The sequence below is a fragment of the Lipotes vexillifer genome, unplaced genomic scaffold, assembly GCF_000442215.2.
Source record: "Lipotes vexillifer unplaced genomic scaffold, Lipotes_vexillifer_v1.1 scaffold238, whole genome shotgun sequence".
Lineage (NCBI taxonomy): Eukaryota > Metazoa > Chordata > Mammalia > Artiodactyla > Lipotidae > Lipotes > Lipotes vexillifer.
Window position 1 is genome coordinate 1,433,111 of NW_006785665.1, and position 12,276 is coordinate 1,445,386.

At 48.3% G+C, this 12,276-nt stretch overlaps 2 protein-coding genes across 3 annotated transcripts in view; one reads left to right on the plus strand and one right to left on the minus strand.

The window, feature by feature from the left end:
- Positions 1-4,229: 4,229 nt before the first annotated feature.
- Positions 4,230-10,998, plus strand: GPATCH4 (G-patch domain containing 4). The gene is made up of 8 exons (XM_007457886.1): positions 4,230-4,297; positions 7,062-7,124; positions 7,596-7,669; positions 7,781-7,873; positions 7,974-8,060; positions 9,656-9,747; positions 10,007-10,057; positions 10,281-10,998. The coding sequence occupies exons 1-8, from the start codon at positions 4,267-4,269 to the stop codon at positions 10,996-10,998; spliced, it is 1,209 nt and encodes a 402-aa protein (XP_007457948.1). The 5' UTR covers positions 4,230-4,266.
- Positions 10,999-11,336: 338 nt separating this feature from the next.
- The window catches only part of NAXE (NAD(P)HX epimerase), a 3,248-nt gene continuing 2,308 nt past the window's right edge, over positions 11,337-12,276 (minus strand). The window contains exons 6-7 of one of the 2 annotated variants that reach the window (XM_007457885.1): positions 11,891-12,099; positions 11,337-11,577 (exon numbers count right to left, since the gene is read on the minus strand). In XM_007457885.1, the coding sequence (XP_007457947.1) occupies positions 11,897-12,099 (203 nt within the window). In that variant the 3' untranslated portion in view covers positions 11,337-11,577; positions 11,891-11,896. Of the gene's footprint in view, positions 11,578-11,689; positions 12,100-12,276 lie in introns of those variants that run through there. The other variant, XM_007457884.1, reaches the window with a different exon arrangement.

Genomic DNA, 12,276 nt, shown 5'->3' on the forward strand with positions numbered 1-12,276 from the left:
TTTCTCTAGCTGCGGTGAACGGGGGCTACTCTTCGTTGCGGTGCGTGGGCTTCTCATTGTGGTGGCTTTTGCTGTGGAGCACGGGCTCTAGGTGCGCAGGCTTCAGTAGTTGTGGTACGCGGGTTCAGTAGTTGTGGCTCACGGGCTCTAGAGCGCAGGCTCAGCAGTTGTGGCGCATGGGCTTAGTTGCTCCGCGGCCTGTGGGATCTTCCCGTACCAGGGATTGAACCCGTGTTCCCTGCATTGGCAGGCAGATTCTTAACCACTGCACCACCAGGGAAGTCCCTGTAAGAGTTTTTCATGTATTTTTTGTATATTAGGACCTTATCAGAAATATGATTGCAAATATTTTCTTCCATTTTGTAATTGTCTTTTTACTTCTTTTTTTTTTTAAATATATTTATTTATTTATTTATCTTTGGCTGCGTTGAGTCTTCATTGCTGCACACGGGCTTTCTCTAGTTGCGGCGAGCGGGGGCTACTCTTTGTTGCGGTGTGCGGGCTTCTCATTGCAGTGGCTTCTCTTTGTTTCGGTGCACGGGCTCTAGGCACGCGGGCTTCAGTAGTTGTGGCTCTTGGGCTTTAGAGCGCAGGCTCAGTAGTTGTGGCGCACGGGCTTAGTTGCTCCGCGGCATGTGGGATCCTCCCAGACCAGGGTTCGAACCCGTGTCCCCTGCATTGGCAGGCAGACTCTTAAGCACTGTGCCACCGGGGAAGTCCCTCTTTTTACTTCTTGATGGTGTCCTTTGGAGCACAAATGTTTTAATTTTGATGAAGCCCAATTTATGTTTTTTTCCTTTGGTTGCTTATACATTTGGACTCATAGATAGTAAACTATTGTTTAATCCAAGGTTATGAAAGTTTACATCTATGTTTTCTTTTAAGAGCTTTAGAGGTTTTGCTCTTACATTTAGGTTTTTGATTCATCTTAATTTTTGCATATGATGCGAGGTAGGGGTCCAACTTCATTTTTTTTGTTTTTGCATGTGGCTATCCAGTTGTCTTAGCATAATTTGTTGAAAAGACTATTCTCTCCTCATTGCATTGTCTTGGCATTCTTGTTGAAAATTAATTGCCCATAAATGTATGGGTTTATTTCTGGACTCTCATTTCTATTCTATTGATTTTATATCTAGCCTATGCCAGAACCACAGCCTTGATTACTATAGCTTTGTGGTAAGTTTGGAAATTGAGAAGTGTTAGTCGTTCAACTTTGTTCTTTTTCGAGAAAAAGGACTCCTTGCATTACCATTTGAATTTCCAAATCAGCTTGTCATCTTATGCAAAATAAGCTAGCTAGGATTTTGATAGAGATTGTGTTGAATCTGTAGACCAATTTGGAGAATATTGTGACCTTCTTAAGTCTTTCAACCCATGAACACATGTATCTTACCATTTACGTAGCTATTCTTTCGTTTCTTTCAATGACATTTTGTAATTTTCAGTGTACAACTCTTGCTCTTCTTCTGTTATATTGTGTTAAATTCCTAAGTGCTTTATTCCTTTTGATGCCATTGCCTATGAATTTTTAACGTAGATGGGCTCTTACTATGCAGGAACCAGTTTGTACCTGCTTTTTTCATTTCAATCATATCATAGACATTTCCCCCAAGTTATTAAGACTCCTTTTAAAGCTATTTTTTCGGTACGCGGGCCTCTCACTGTTATGGCCTCTCCCGTTGCGGAGCACAGGCTCCGGACGCGCAGGCTCAGCGGCCATGGCTCACGGGCCCAGCCACTCCGCAGCATGTGGGATCTTCCCGGACCGGGGCACAAACCCGTGTCTTCTGCATCGGCAGGCGGACTCTCAACCACTGCGCCACCAGGGAAGCCCTGCCTATGTATTTTTAACATAGATGGGCTCTTACTATGCAGGAACCAGTTTGTACCTGCTTTTTTCATTTCAATCATATCATAGACATTTCCCCCAAGTTATTAAGACTCCTTTTAAAGCTACATATTAGTGCATTGTACGGTTACACTATAATTTATTTAGCAATTCTCCTGTTGTGGATATTTCGGTTCTTTACAATTTTTCCATTTTATAAATATTCCTGTAATAAATATTTCTATTGATCTTGCTATGTCTGCATTTTAGATTATTTCCTTATAAGTAGTCATGGCCCCTTCCCCCACGAGAGAACACAGCAAGAAAGTGCCGGGTATGAATCAGGAAGAGGGACCTCACCAGAAGGTGATCGTCCCAGTCCCTTGAGCTTGGACTTCCCAGCATGCAGAACTGAGAGCAGCCAAGATGGCGGCGTAGAAAGACCCTCAGCTCACTTTATAATAGCCATGTATTCTTGTTCTCTTACAATGCCTTTTATTTCTCACAACTCTTGTGAGGAGTGTGAGACCCCATGAAACTTGGAACTCCTGGAGGCCCATTTCTTCTTTTGCAGTCCCACATAGCCCCCAGGGACAGGCTTACAGGCTGGGAGAGGCTCCTTCAGGAAGCCCTCAGGGGCCCTGGCTTCTCTTCTTACCCCTGTGGCACTGTGTCCTGACCTTGCCACAGCTCTCATCACTCACTCATATAAATGCCTGGTAACTTGTTACACTCCCACAAGACGGTGAGGTCCAACAGGTCAAGGGCTGGCCCCCTAGCCTTTGGCCTACAGAAGACCCTTAATAAATGTTTATCAAATGAGTGAGTCAGGCAGAACAGGAGTTCAAGGTCCTAGGCCAGAGGAAGAATCTTGAGTCAAGGAATTATGGCCATTAGGTTTTTGGAGTGGCTGGCAAAGTATGCCACACAGAAACTGTGGGCTGGAAAGGGCCCTTGAGGTTGCCCTATTCAGGAGTTTTCAAACCTCTTTTATGCCCACAGTATAATATATTAGATAGATAGGTAGATAGATAGGGGAGATGGAGTGGGAAAATGGTGGAAACTGAAGACCTATCTATGGAATTTTCTCTCTCTCTCTTTTTTTTTTTTGCCGCGCTGCTCTGGCTTGCTGCACCTTAGTTCCCCGACCAGGGATCGAACCCTGACCCCTGGCAGTGAAAGCGCGGAGTCCTAACCGCTGGACCGCCAGGGAATTCCCCCTTTATTTTTCCTTCCCAGGTAGCGTATTGTAAAAGTAAAATTAATTTTATGTAAAAAAATCATATGGGGATGAGGGAGTATGACATACTGAGCAATTATGACAAAACTTTACTATGAAACGGCAGTTTTTCTTTTTGAAGTTCCTTGGGGGTGGGGGTGGGGGTGGGGGTGGGTCGGGCTCTAAGTTACCGTAAATCCTGATACAGGGACGCAAATAAGGGATTTTTTTTTTTTTCAGGTTTTAGTTCTTGGGTGGCTCAGTGAAACCTGGGAACAGTTTGTGGGGATGAGAGCATGTGCAGCCTCTCTTGTTGATTTGTTTGCAATATGTTCTTTCCCTCCCCTGCTCAATGGACCCTAATACTTAAAAGGCAAGTCCAAACTCCTCAACCTGGCATGGATTCCGGGATCCTCCCTCTCTCTCCAGTCCCACTCGAGGTCCCGATTTTCCCTGGGCTAGACTAGGTGCACCCCGAAATCAGGGCTCTCTCTTATGCATCTTTGTATCACCAGTACCAGAAGGGGCAGGTCTTGGCACAGCGTGGTGAGTCAAAAAGTGTTTGATGGGCTTCCCTGCTGGCGCAGTGGTTGAGGGTCCGCCTGCTGATGCAGGGGAAACGGGTTCGTACCCCGGTCCGGGAGGATACCACATGCCGTGGAGCAGCTGGGCCCGTGAGCCATGGCCGCTGAGCCTGCGCGTCCGGAGCCTGTGCTCTGTAACGGGAGAGGCCACTACAGTGAGAGGCCCGCGTACCCCAAAAAAAAAAAAAAAAAAAAAAGTGTCTGATGAACCTACTGAAACCTCTCATCTCTAGGATTTTATAAATACCTGTCCCTGCAGGCTGAGTATTCATCCCCGCAAATCACCTCAGAGGTGCTACCTCCTTCTCTGCCTCCACGAATCTCTCAGGCCACTCTCGATGGTTTCCCCTAAAGTTTTCCTTCCTCATATTTGTGCCTGGAACTAGTCAGTGTCGGACCCAAAGCTGTTCTCGGCATCCCAATATAGCCAGACAGGACTGAAGTCCCACGGCCGTTCAGACCTGCAGGGAGGAAGTAAACAGAGCACTTTCCGGATCTTCTGAAACGTGCAAAACACAGTTCCTCCGGGGACGACCGAGAGTTCGGTTCCGGCGTGCGTCTCTATGGTTTCGACAGCCTAGAACGACCGAGAGGCACTTCCGGGAAGATGGCGGCGCACACATCACATCTGGCACATGTTTCTGCGGAGAGGACCTTGCACTAACGGTAAGAGCCTACAGTCCCCCGAACGGTGGCTGTCAGAGCTCGGGCTCAGGAGCAAATGTGAGGGCAGGAGAGTAGTTTTACCCAAGTGAAACTGCGGGAGGAGGACTGGAGTTTAGATCTCAAGAGGAAGGAGGCCTAGGGAAAAAGGTTGCCGGTTCTTTGGAATCGCTGTAAGAAAGGTGGCCCTGGGCCCCTTCTCCAGAAAACTCAGGTTGACTGGAAAGAAAAAAGTTCCTGAAAGTGTGCTATAAGCCTTTACAAAGACTGCGGCGCACAGCCTGGGATCTAGTTGCTTCTGTCCAGTTATCCATTCTAGGTCGGTTAAAGCAATTACCATCTATGTCACGCGGTTCAACGAATGACGACTGAACGCATTCTCGATTCTTGGAGTTGCATTAAGTACACCGGGGTTGGGTAATAAAACCAGGGCGTATAGTTTCGAATTACTGCGACAAGGGACAGGCAGTGGTAGGTTTTACAGCGTAAAGTACAAACGTCTATGAGACTGAGCAATGTAGTGATTAAGAACACCAGTTCTGGAATGCCTGAGATCCTGGATCCGCTACTTGCCAGCTGTTTGATTTGGACAAGTAACTAAACTTAGCGCCATTTGTCAATTACAAAAAAACAAACACCAACAACTCCTAATAGGGTTGTTGGGAGGATTAAATGAGATAATGTGTGTGCAGCAATTAGCAGCAGGCTGGCACTGAGTAAATGCATGTGTTGGTTGTTGTTATTGAAATCTGGTGGCTAGTAGATTAGAAATAACTTCTGAGAAGATGCAGAGGTTTGAGGTGGCCTCAAAGGCCTCAGTGTTTGAATTTTACTTCTCTTGCATTATCAAGAAGCAAGATAGGGCCATTTCTTCACTCAGTGCTTTTCTGTTGGGACTCTCAAGGTGTCAGTTAGGTTTTCAAATAATCATCCTTCACAGTAGAAATGTGAATAGAAGTGTGATTCATCCTAAATTTGCTACTCTACATACCTAACCAGACTGGTCATCGTTGTTAAGCCTAATATGTAATGTTTAGGAGGGGTGACTTGATGTGTCTGACTTTTTTTTTTTTATTAGCATACTCACTAGACATTCTTAAACACAACTGAAAGTTTTAGCCTTTGGAGTTGTCACTTGGGGAGGCCAGAGGGTTACTCCAGGAGTGCCATTAATCAGCTTTTAAAATGGTCTGCAATGCCTGTAATAAATGATTTTAGTACAAGTTAACTTTAGTAACTCAAGTCAGCAGTGATAGTCTTAGTTTTTTGTTGTTTTTTGTTTTTGCGGTATGCGGGCCTCTCACTGTTGTGGCCTCTCCCGTTGCGGAGCACAGCCTCTGGACGCGCAGGCTCAGAGGCCATGGCTCATGGGCCCAGCCACTCCGCGGCATGTGGGATCTTCCCGGACTGGGTCACGAACCCGTGTCCCCTGCATCGGCAGGCGGACTCTCAACCACTGCGCCACCAGGGAAGCCCGATAGTCTTAGTTTTGAATGCCTTGTGTAATAAGCCATCTTAACCGTTTCAGAGGCAAATTTGGTATATAAGTTGGACAGTGCCATTGTGGAGTCCAAAATGAGGAACACCTGAACAACTCTAAACAAATGCAACTACAGCTGTGACAAACAACACAGATTTGAACTGCATGGGTCCACTTACATGTGGAGTTTTTCAATAAATATTACAGTACTACATAATCAGTGGTTAGTTGAATCCTGGGATGCGGAAGGCTAAGTATGGGACTTGAGCATCCATGGGTTTTGCTATCCACAGCAGGTCCTGGAACAAATCCCCTGCTGATACTGAGGGATGACTGTAGTTGGGAATGTGATAGAAAGTGGGCCACTGTGGAGTCAGGCAACCTGAGCTCATACTCCAGCTCCATCTCTTAACAGCTGTGTAACCCCAGGCAAAAAACTCTTTGTAAAATAAGGATAAGGTGTATCTCACAGGACTGTCAGGATTTAATGAGACAGTATAGCAATATGTGTAACCCCTCTGTTACGCTTTAAATGCTCAATAAGAGTGCCCTTCCTAAGCTGGACAGTTTCAAAAGGGGTGCCCCAACAAGACTGAAAGACAGTGGGGAAGAGGCATGTAGCCTTCATTCACACTGAGAGGACAGTGTAAATGCTTGGGCACAGGTATAGGATATGGGCTCTGTTAAGTACTGTTGTCTTATAGCTCAGGTTAACAAGCACCTCCTTGCTTTGTTTTTACGTGGTAATAAATCGTGGGAGATGTTATCAGGTAGTGGTAAAGAGTGGGGACTCTGCAGACAAGCTGCCTGGGTTTGAGTTCTACATGTGTCAGCTGTGTGACCTTGAGCAAGTCACCTAACCTCTTTAGGCTTTAGTTTCCTCATTTGTAAACAGGGATATAATACTTTCCTGAATGTAAAGTTCAGGAAATCTTCCCGGCTTGGGAAGAGTACGCAAAATGGTCCATGTAAAATCTTAGCACAGCCTGGCATGTAGGGAGTTCTCCATACATTTGGGTGTTATTATTACCAGGTTTCCTTGGCTTTCAACATGTTGACATTGACCTCTCAGTGGTCGGACAGGGAGCTCCCCAAGCACCAGGCCTCTTTCCTCTGTCTCTGCTCCAGCTTCAGGAAAGAATTCTTACAAGAGCAGTCAGGATGGATTTGATGGATGATTTGGGCACTTTCTTTTTTTTCCTCTTAAAGGGAAGATAGTGACCCCTTCTCTTCTCTGGTGAGGGCCTGAGGACAGTGACTCTTTTCTCACCATGAGCGTCACCCCAGAGGTCAAGAGTCATGGGATGAAGTTTGCTGAGGAGCAGCTGCTAAAGCATGGATGGACTCGAGGTGATTCCCATGGGGCCCTTTTCACATCCCCCCCCCCAACTCCCTCACTACCCTCTGCCCAGGGAAGAGGCATCATCCTGGATTAACCCCTATGTAGTCCATTCAACTGGAGGAGGAAAGTTAGTTTAAAGGGAAATTTGCAGAAGAAAATTGCTGCCATTTCCAGAAAAGGGAAGAAGGGAAGAAATATGATGGTGGATAGTGAGAAAGAAGTGGTTCGGAGGACTGGGAGGGGGAGGAAGAGACACGACTTCTGTCCTGAGAGAATTATGAAGGAAATAGTTTGGGCTCAAAGATGGGAGGACTGCATGGAGAGGTGCTAGAAAGAGTGCAACTGGGAGGGCTTCCAAGATGGACGGAGCATGCCCAAAGTTAGGTATGTGGAATGGCAAGGAGTGGCATGTGCTGGGGGTGCCTTGTGAGGGCTTGGGGCAGGAGTGGAATAAGCCAAATCATTCACTGTGTTTGCAGGCAAAGGCCTGGGCCGGAAGGAGAATGGCATCACCCAGGCCCTCAGGGTAACGCTGAAGCAGGACACTCATGGGGTAAGACTGGGCAGGCTGAGGGAGGTCCGTGTGGATGGGAGAGGGGGGCCTTGAGGATAGGGGGAGGAAGGGGAATGACGGGTCCTGAGTTCATACTTCTTCCTGTGGCAGGTGGGACACGACCCTGCCAAAGAGTTCACAAACTGCTGGTGGAATGATCTCTTCAACAAGACTGCGGCCAGCTTGGTAGTGAAAACTGGGCAGGTATAAGCTCTAATAGTAGGCACATGAACCAAGAGGGCCTGGGACATGTGGGGGTGAGGGAGACATGGCATGTCACCCACTCACGGATACTCCCCCACAGGATGGCGTACAGATAAGGTGCCTGTCTAAGGAGACCACCCGTCATGATCATGCCAAGCCCAACTTGCTGTATCAGAAGTTTGTGAAGGTATTAGAGGCTGGGGGTGAGAGGGCCCATCTTTTTCCTTCCCTGGTCTCCCCTGGGGCCTGAACAATTGCCTTGTACGCCCTACCTATTCTCAGGACTGTCCTAACAGTGGGATCCTGTGACCAACCTCGCTGTTGCTTACCTAGACTGCCCAGACCCTCAGCAAGAATTGAAATCTCCAGGTTGAATGGATCCCTGCCATCGGCTGAGGGGGCAGCAACGGGGAGTGGGGGGTGGGGCACAGTCAGGAGCTGTCAGAGCAGGGCAGGGAGGGGATGTCTAATTCAGAGGACTTAAAAGTCAGAGGAGACCTGCGGGATCATCTGACCCATTGTCCTTATTTTGCAGATGTGGCCAAAAGGGGGGAAAGTGGCTCGCTGAAGAGCCCACAGTTGGCTAGTAATGGCAGACAGGACTAGAACCCAGGTGTTCAGACTCCCCTTTTCTAGCCCGCCAATAGAAGGGAGCTAACATTTAACGATCCTCTATTATGTCCTTAAAGGCTCTATGTATTATCTAGCAAATCCTTCCCATTCATCTCTGTGGCCATCTTCTGCCCCATTTCAGACCATCATCCTCTCCTGCGTCATTTCTTTCACAGCCTCATAACTAGACCCCTCACTCTAGTCTCAGTCCCCACCACGATTACTTCATCCTCCACAAAGGATCCAGTGTTCTCTGAAAAACACAGATTTCATTCTGTCACGGGCTCCTCCTTGACCTAGGGTGACACAGTCCAGATGTGTCAGACTGGCTCACATGGCCCTTCATGCCTTATCCCTGCCTTCTTTCTTAGCCTGTCTCTCACCACCTCTCAGGACCTCTACACTTTAGCCAGATGGAATCTGAATCTTTTCAAGGTACCATGTTTTTTCACTTTCAAGTTTTTGCACATGCTATTCCCTCTGCCTGAGACATTCTGCTTCCTTTGCCCCTTTACCTGCTGACCTTTTTCTTGTCTTGCAGGGCTCAGCTCCTTGTAGAAACTATTCCCCAAACCCTGAAGCCTGAGTAGGGTACCCTTCCTCTAGCACAGACAACACTTTCATCATCATTTTCTATGTTCTGCCATATTCCTTTACCCCTCAACCATGTAGATTCCATCTGGGCTGGAACCATCTCGTCCTTATTCCACTCTATCCCCAACCTCTTAGCCCAAAGTAGGTTCTTAACCTGGTTAAAGTACTGTGCATAGGTATGGGGGGAGGGGGCATGAAAAGTAGCATCTTTATTGTCCGTTACTGGCACCGTGGGATGGCCGCCAGGGGGCACTTGTCCCACTGTGAAGACCTGATGACCCAGGCACTTCTTCCTCCCTTCCTGTTCTGCCCACTAGCTGGCTGTGAGCCAGGGAGGCCAGGACTGCCCCCACCCCACCCGCCCCCAACTGCAGCCCACCTCCCGCCCAAGTTGATACATGCATTTTGGCACATCTCTTGTGTGGGGCTGCAAGGAGCGATGTTGGGGGCTGACAGATTTGTGTCAGTGGCTGTTCAGGGTGGCAGTGGCACCACTGCTCTTCCCTTTCCAGGAGGGAAGAGCAATGGTGGTGGTGCTAAGTGGGCCTTGTCTACCCCCATGATTCCTCCTTCTAGACGGCCACACTGACTTCAAGTGGGGAGAAGCCAGACAAGGACTTGGAAAGCTGCAGTGATGACGACAGCCAGGGGTCCAAGCCTCCAAAGATGTGAGACTTCTTTTTAGTGCCAGGGGCATGTGGGAGGAGATGCCTTCCAATCTCAAAAGAAAGGACCAAGTGTAATGCTTGACTGTGGGCTTCGTCAGGGTGGAAAAGTGTTGTACTCATCTTTGTATCCCCTACACCTAGAAAAGTGCCAGGTCCTGAATAGGAACTCAGTGCTGAAGGAATGTTTTAGAGGGGAGGAGAGGTCAAGGCTTTCCACCAGATCTGTTTGTAATTCCTGATTCCTGCCCTTCCCCAACAGTCTGACTGATGAGATGATGCTCCAAGCCTGTGAGGGGCGAACAGCACACAAGTAAGTAGCGGTTAGCTTCTTGGGCTCCCTTCTTTTCTCCCCAACACAAGCCCACCCCTGTGCCACTCTTTTCACCCCAGAGAAAGTGATTCCTATTCTCTGCCCATTTCTGAAGCTGCCTGAAGACAGGCAGCTCCTCCCTTACGAACTTTCCCTGCAGTCTCAGAGATTAGGCCTATTTTCCCCAATACCCTCCCTCTGACTTGGGCCCCATCTATTTCAGGGCTGCCCGTCTTGGGATCACGATGAAGGCTAAGCTTGCTCGGTTAGAGGCCCAGGAGCAGGCCTTCCTGGCTCGTCTCAAAGGCCAGGACCCTGGGGTCCCTCAACTGCAGTCTGAGAGCAAGCCCCCACAAAAAAAGAAAAAGAAAAGGAAGCAGAAAGAGGAGGAAGAGGCCACGGCAACTGAAAGGAATGCAGAAGAGTACCCAGAACACACTGACCAGAGTGTCAGGAAAAGCAAGAAGAAGAAAAGGCGGCATCAAGGAGAAAGTGTCACAGATGAGAGAGAGGGAACAGCTGTAAGGCATGAGGAAGAGACCACAGGGACAGGTGGGCTTGGGGAATTGAAAAACAGAGAACAAACGGATCAGTCCCTCAGGAAAAGGAAGAAGAGGAGGAGGCAGCATGAGGAAGAAGACTTGAACATGGAGGAGGCTGTTGTAGATGGTGGGACCAGAGAAGCAGAAAGCAGATCATGCGGTCATCGGAAAAGTAGGAGAAGCAAGAAGAAAAGACAGCGGCATCAGGAGGAGGAGGACGTCTTGCACGTAGGGGATAAAGGAGAGGAGGAAGATGGCAGGACTAGGACAGCAGAGAGCAAGGCATACGTGGGCTCAAGTGGCAGAGGTAAGAAGAGGCAGAAGCAACCAGAGGAGGAAAGACCAGGAGTCCACACTGACCAGAGAGCAAAAAAGAAGAAACAGAAGAAGAGAAACTGAAGGCCAGGTCAAGATGCAGCCTGATCGATTCCTCTTCAGGAGTTGAAGCCTCAGGGACCTGAGTTGGTGCAGGTCTTGTGTACCCTCTCAGTGAGGAGTCCCTTCCAAGGAGGAAACAGCTCTGGAACAGTAGTCCACTGAGAGGAGAGCGGTAGTGCTGTGTCTGACTTGAGGGGGCAGGCACATTCCCCCTTACAGCATCTAACCCAGAGATGGTGAGCTCAAGCACCTGCAGGGCCCGGGCAGCTAAGGGACAAGGATGCTGGGGGCTGTGGGAACGGGAATGCAGACAGCCTCTGAAGGGGCATCTTGGCTAAAAGAAGTTGAAAATGTAGACCTATGGGAAATGTACTGATTTTTTAATTTTGTGAAGGCTAAGAAAGACATGCAAATTCAGCCCATAGGTTGCCAGTTTCTAACTATACCAAATTGAATAAACATCAGCTTGGTCTCCAAGCTTATATTACAAGTCCTGACCATCATCTCCATTCTCAGCCTGAGAAGATCCTGAATACAAGTTAGTTTCCTTGGAGGCCTCTGAAGAAATTCCTTCTGTTAACTTCCTGTAGTCTTGCTATGCTGTTAAGTGGAAGGAGAAAGTTTAGAGAACCTCACCAGCTCCCTGTCTGCATCCCTGATAAGAATTGTGTGTGTGTAAAGGACAGCACACCTCACTTGGGAGCCTTTTTTAGCATCTGAAAGTGAATTGTCATTGCCCCCAAATGTCATAGCAACCCCTCTTGCATATTGTTCCCCCAGAGAGAGGGCACCACATCTCCAGTGCTGCTCTGTGGCTCCTGCCATCTCTTAACCTTTATTGCCAGAAGAGCTCCCAGGACTCCACAGTTCTGGGAGAGAGGAACTAAATCTATTGGGAAGAATGCCCGCCCGCCTTCCCTCACTGCAGACGATAGACACACTCGGTGTCAGGGTAGGGTGGCAGGTTCAGCTGGTACTTCTTTTCCAGAGCAGGAGGCACGAAACGACCCCCCAAGTAGTGGTAGCGACCAGTAAACTGGCTTGCAGACTTTTTGGGTGCTGTCAGGGAAATGAGCAAGTCTGGCTGGATCCCTCCAGAGTTTCCCTTCTCCACATCCCATCCTGAAAAGAAGGTGGTATTCAGAAAGAGCAGAAAAGACCAGATGTCCAGTCCCCTTCCACACCTTGCTCTACTCTAGTCCTAAAAGAGTGGGAAGCCCCCTGGGTCCCCACCTGAGGAAATCGTGTCCATGTACTCCTGGGCTGTGGTCTCTGACAGTCACTGTAAAGGGCATTCCT

What these genes read in the sequence shown, in the direction of transcription:
- GPATCH4 (XM_007457886.1), top strand. Translation starts at nt 4,267, where the DNA reads ATGTTTCTGCGGAGAGGACCTTGCACTAACG. An exon ending in GAGAGGACCTTGCACTAACG is followed by an intron (nt 4,298 to 7,061) that starts GTAAGAGCCTAC and finishes GCGTCACCCCAG; the next exon opens with AGGTCAAGAGTCATGGGATG. An exon ending in GAGGGGCGAACAGCACACAA is followed by an intron (nt 10,058 to 10,280) that starts GTAAGTAGCGGT and finishes CATCTATTTCAG; the next exon opens with GGCTGCCCGTCTTGGGATCA.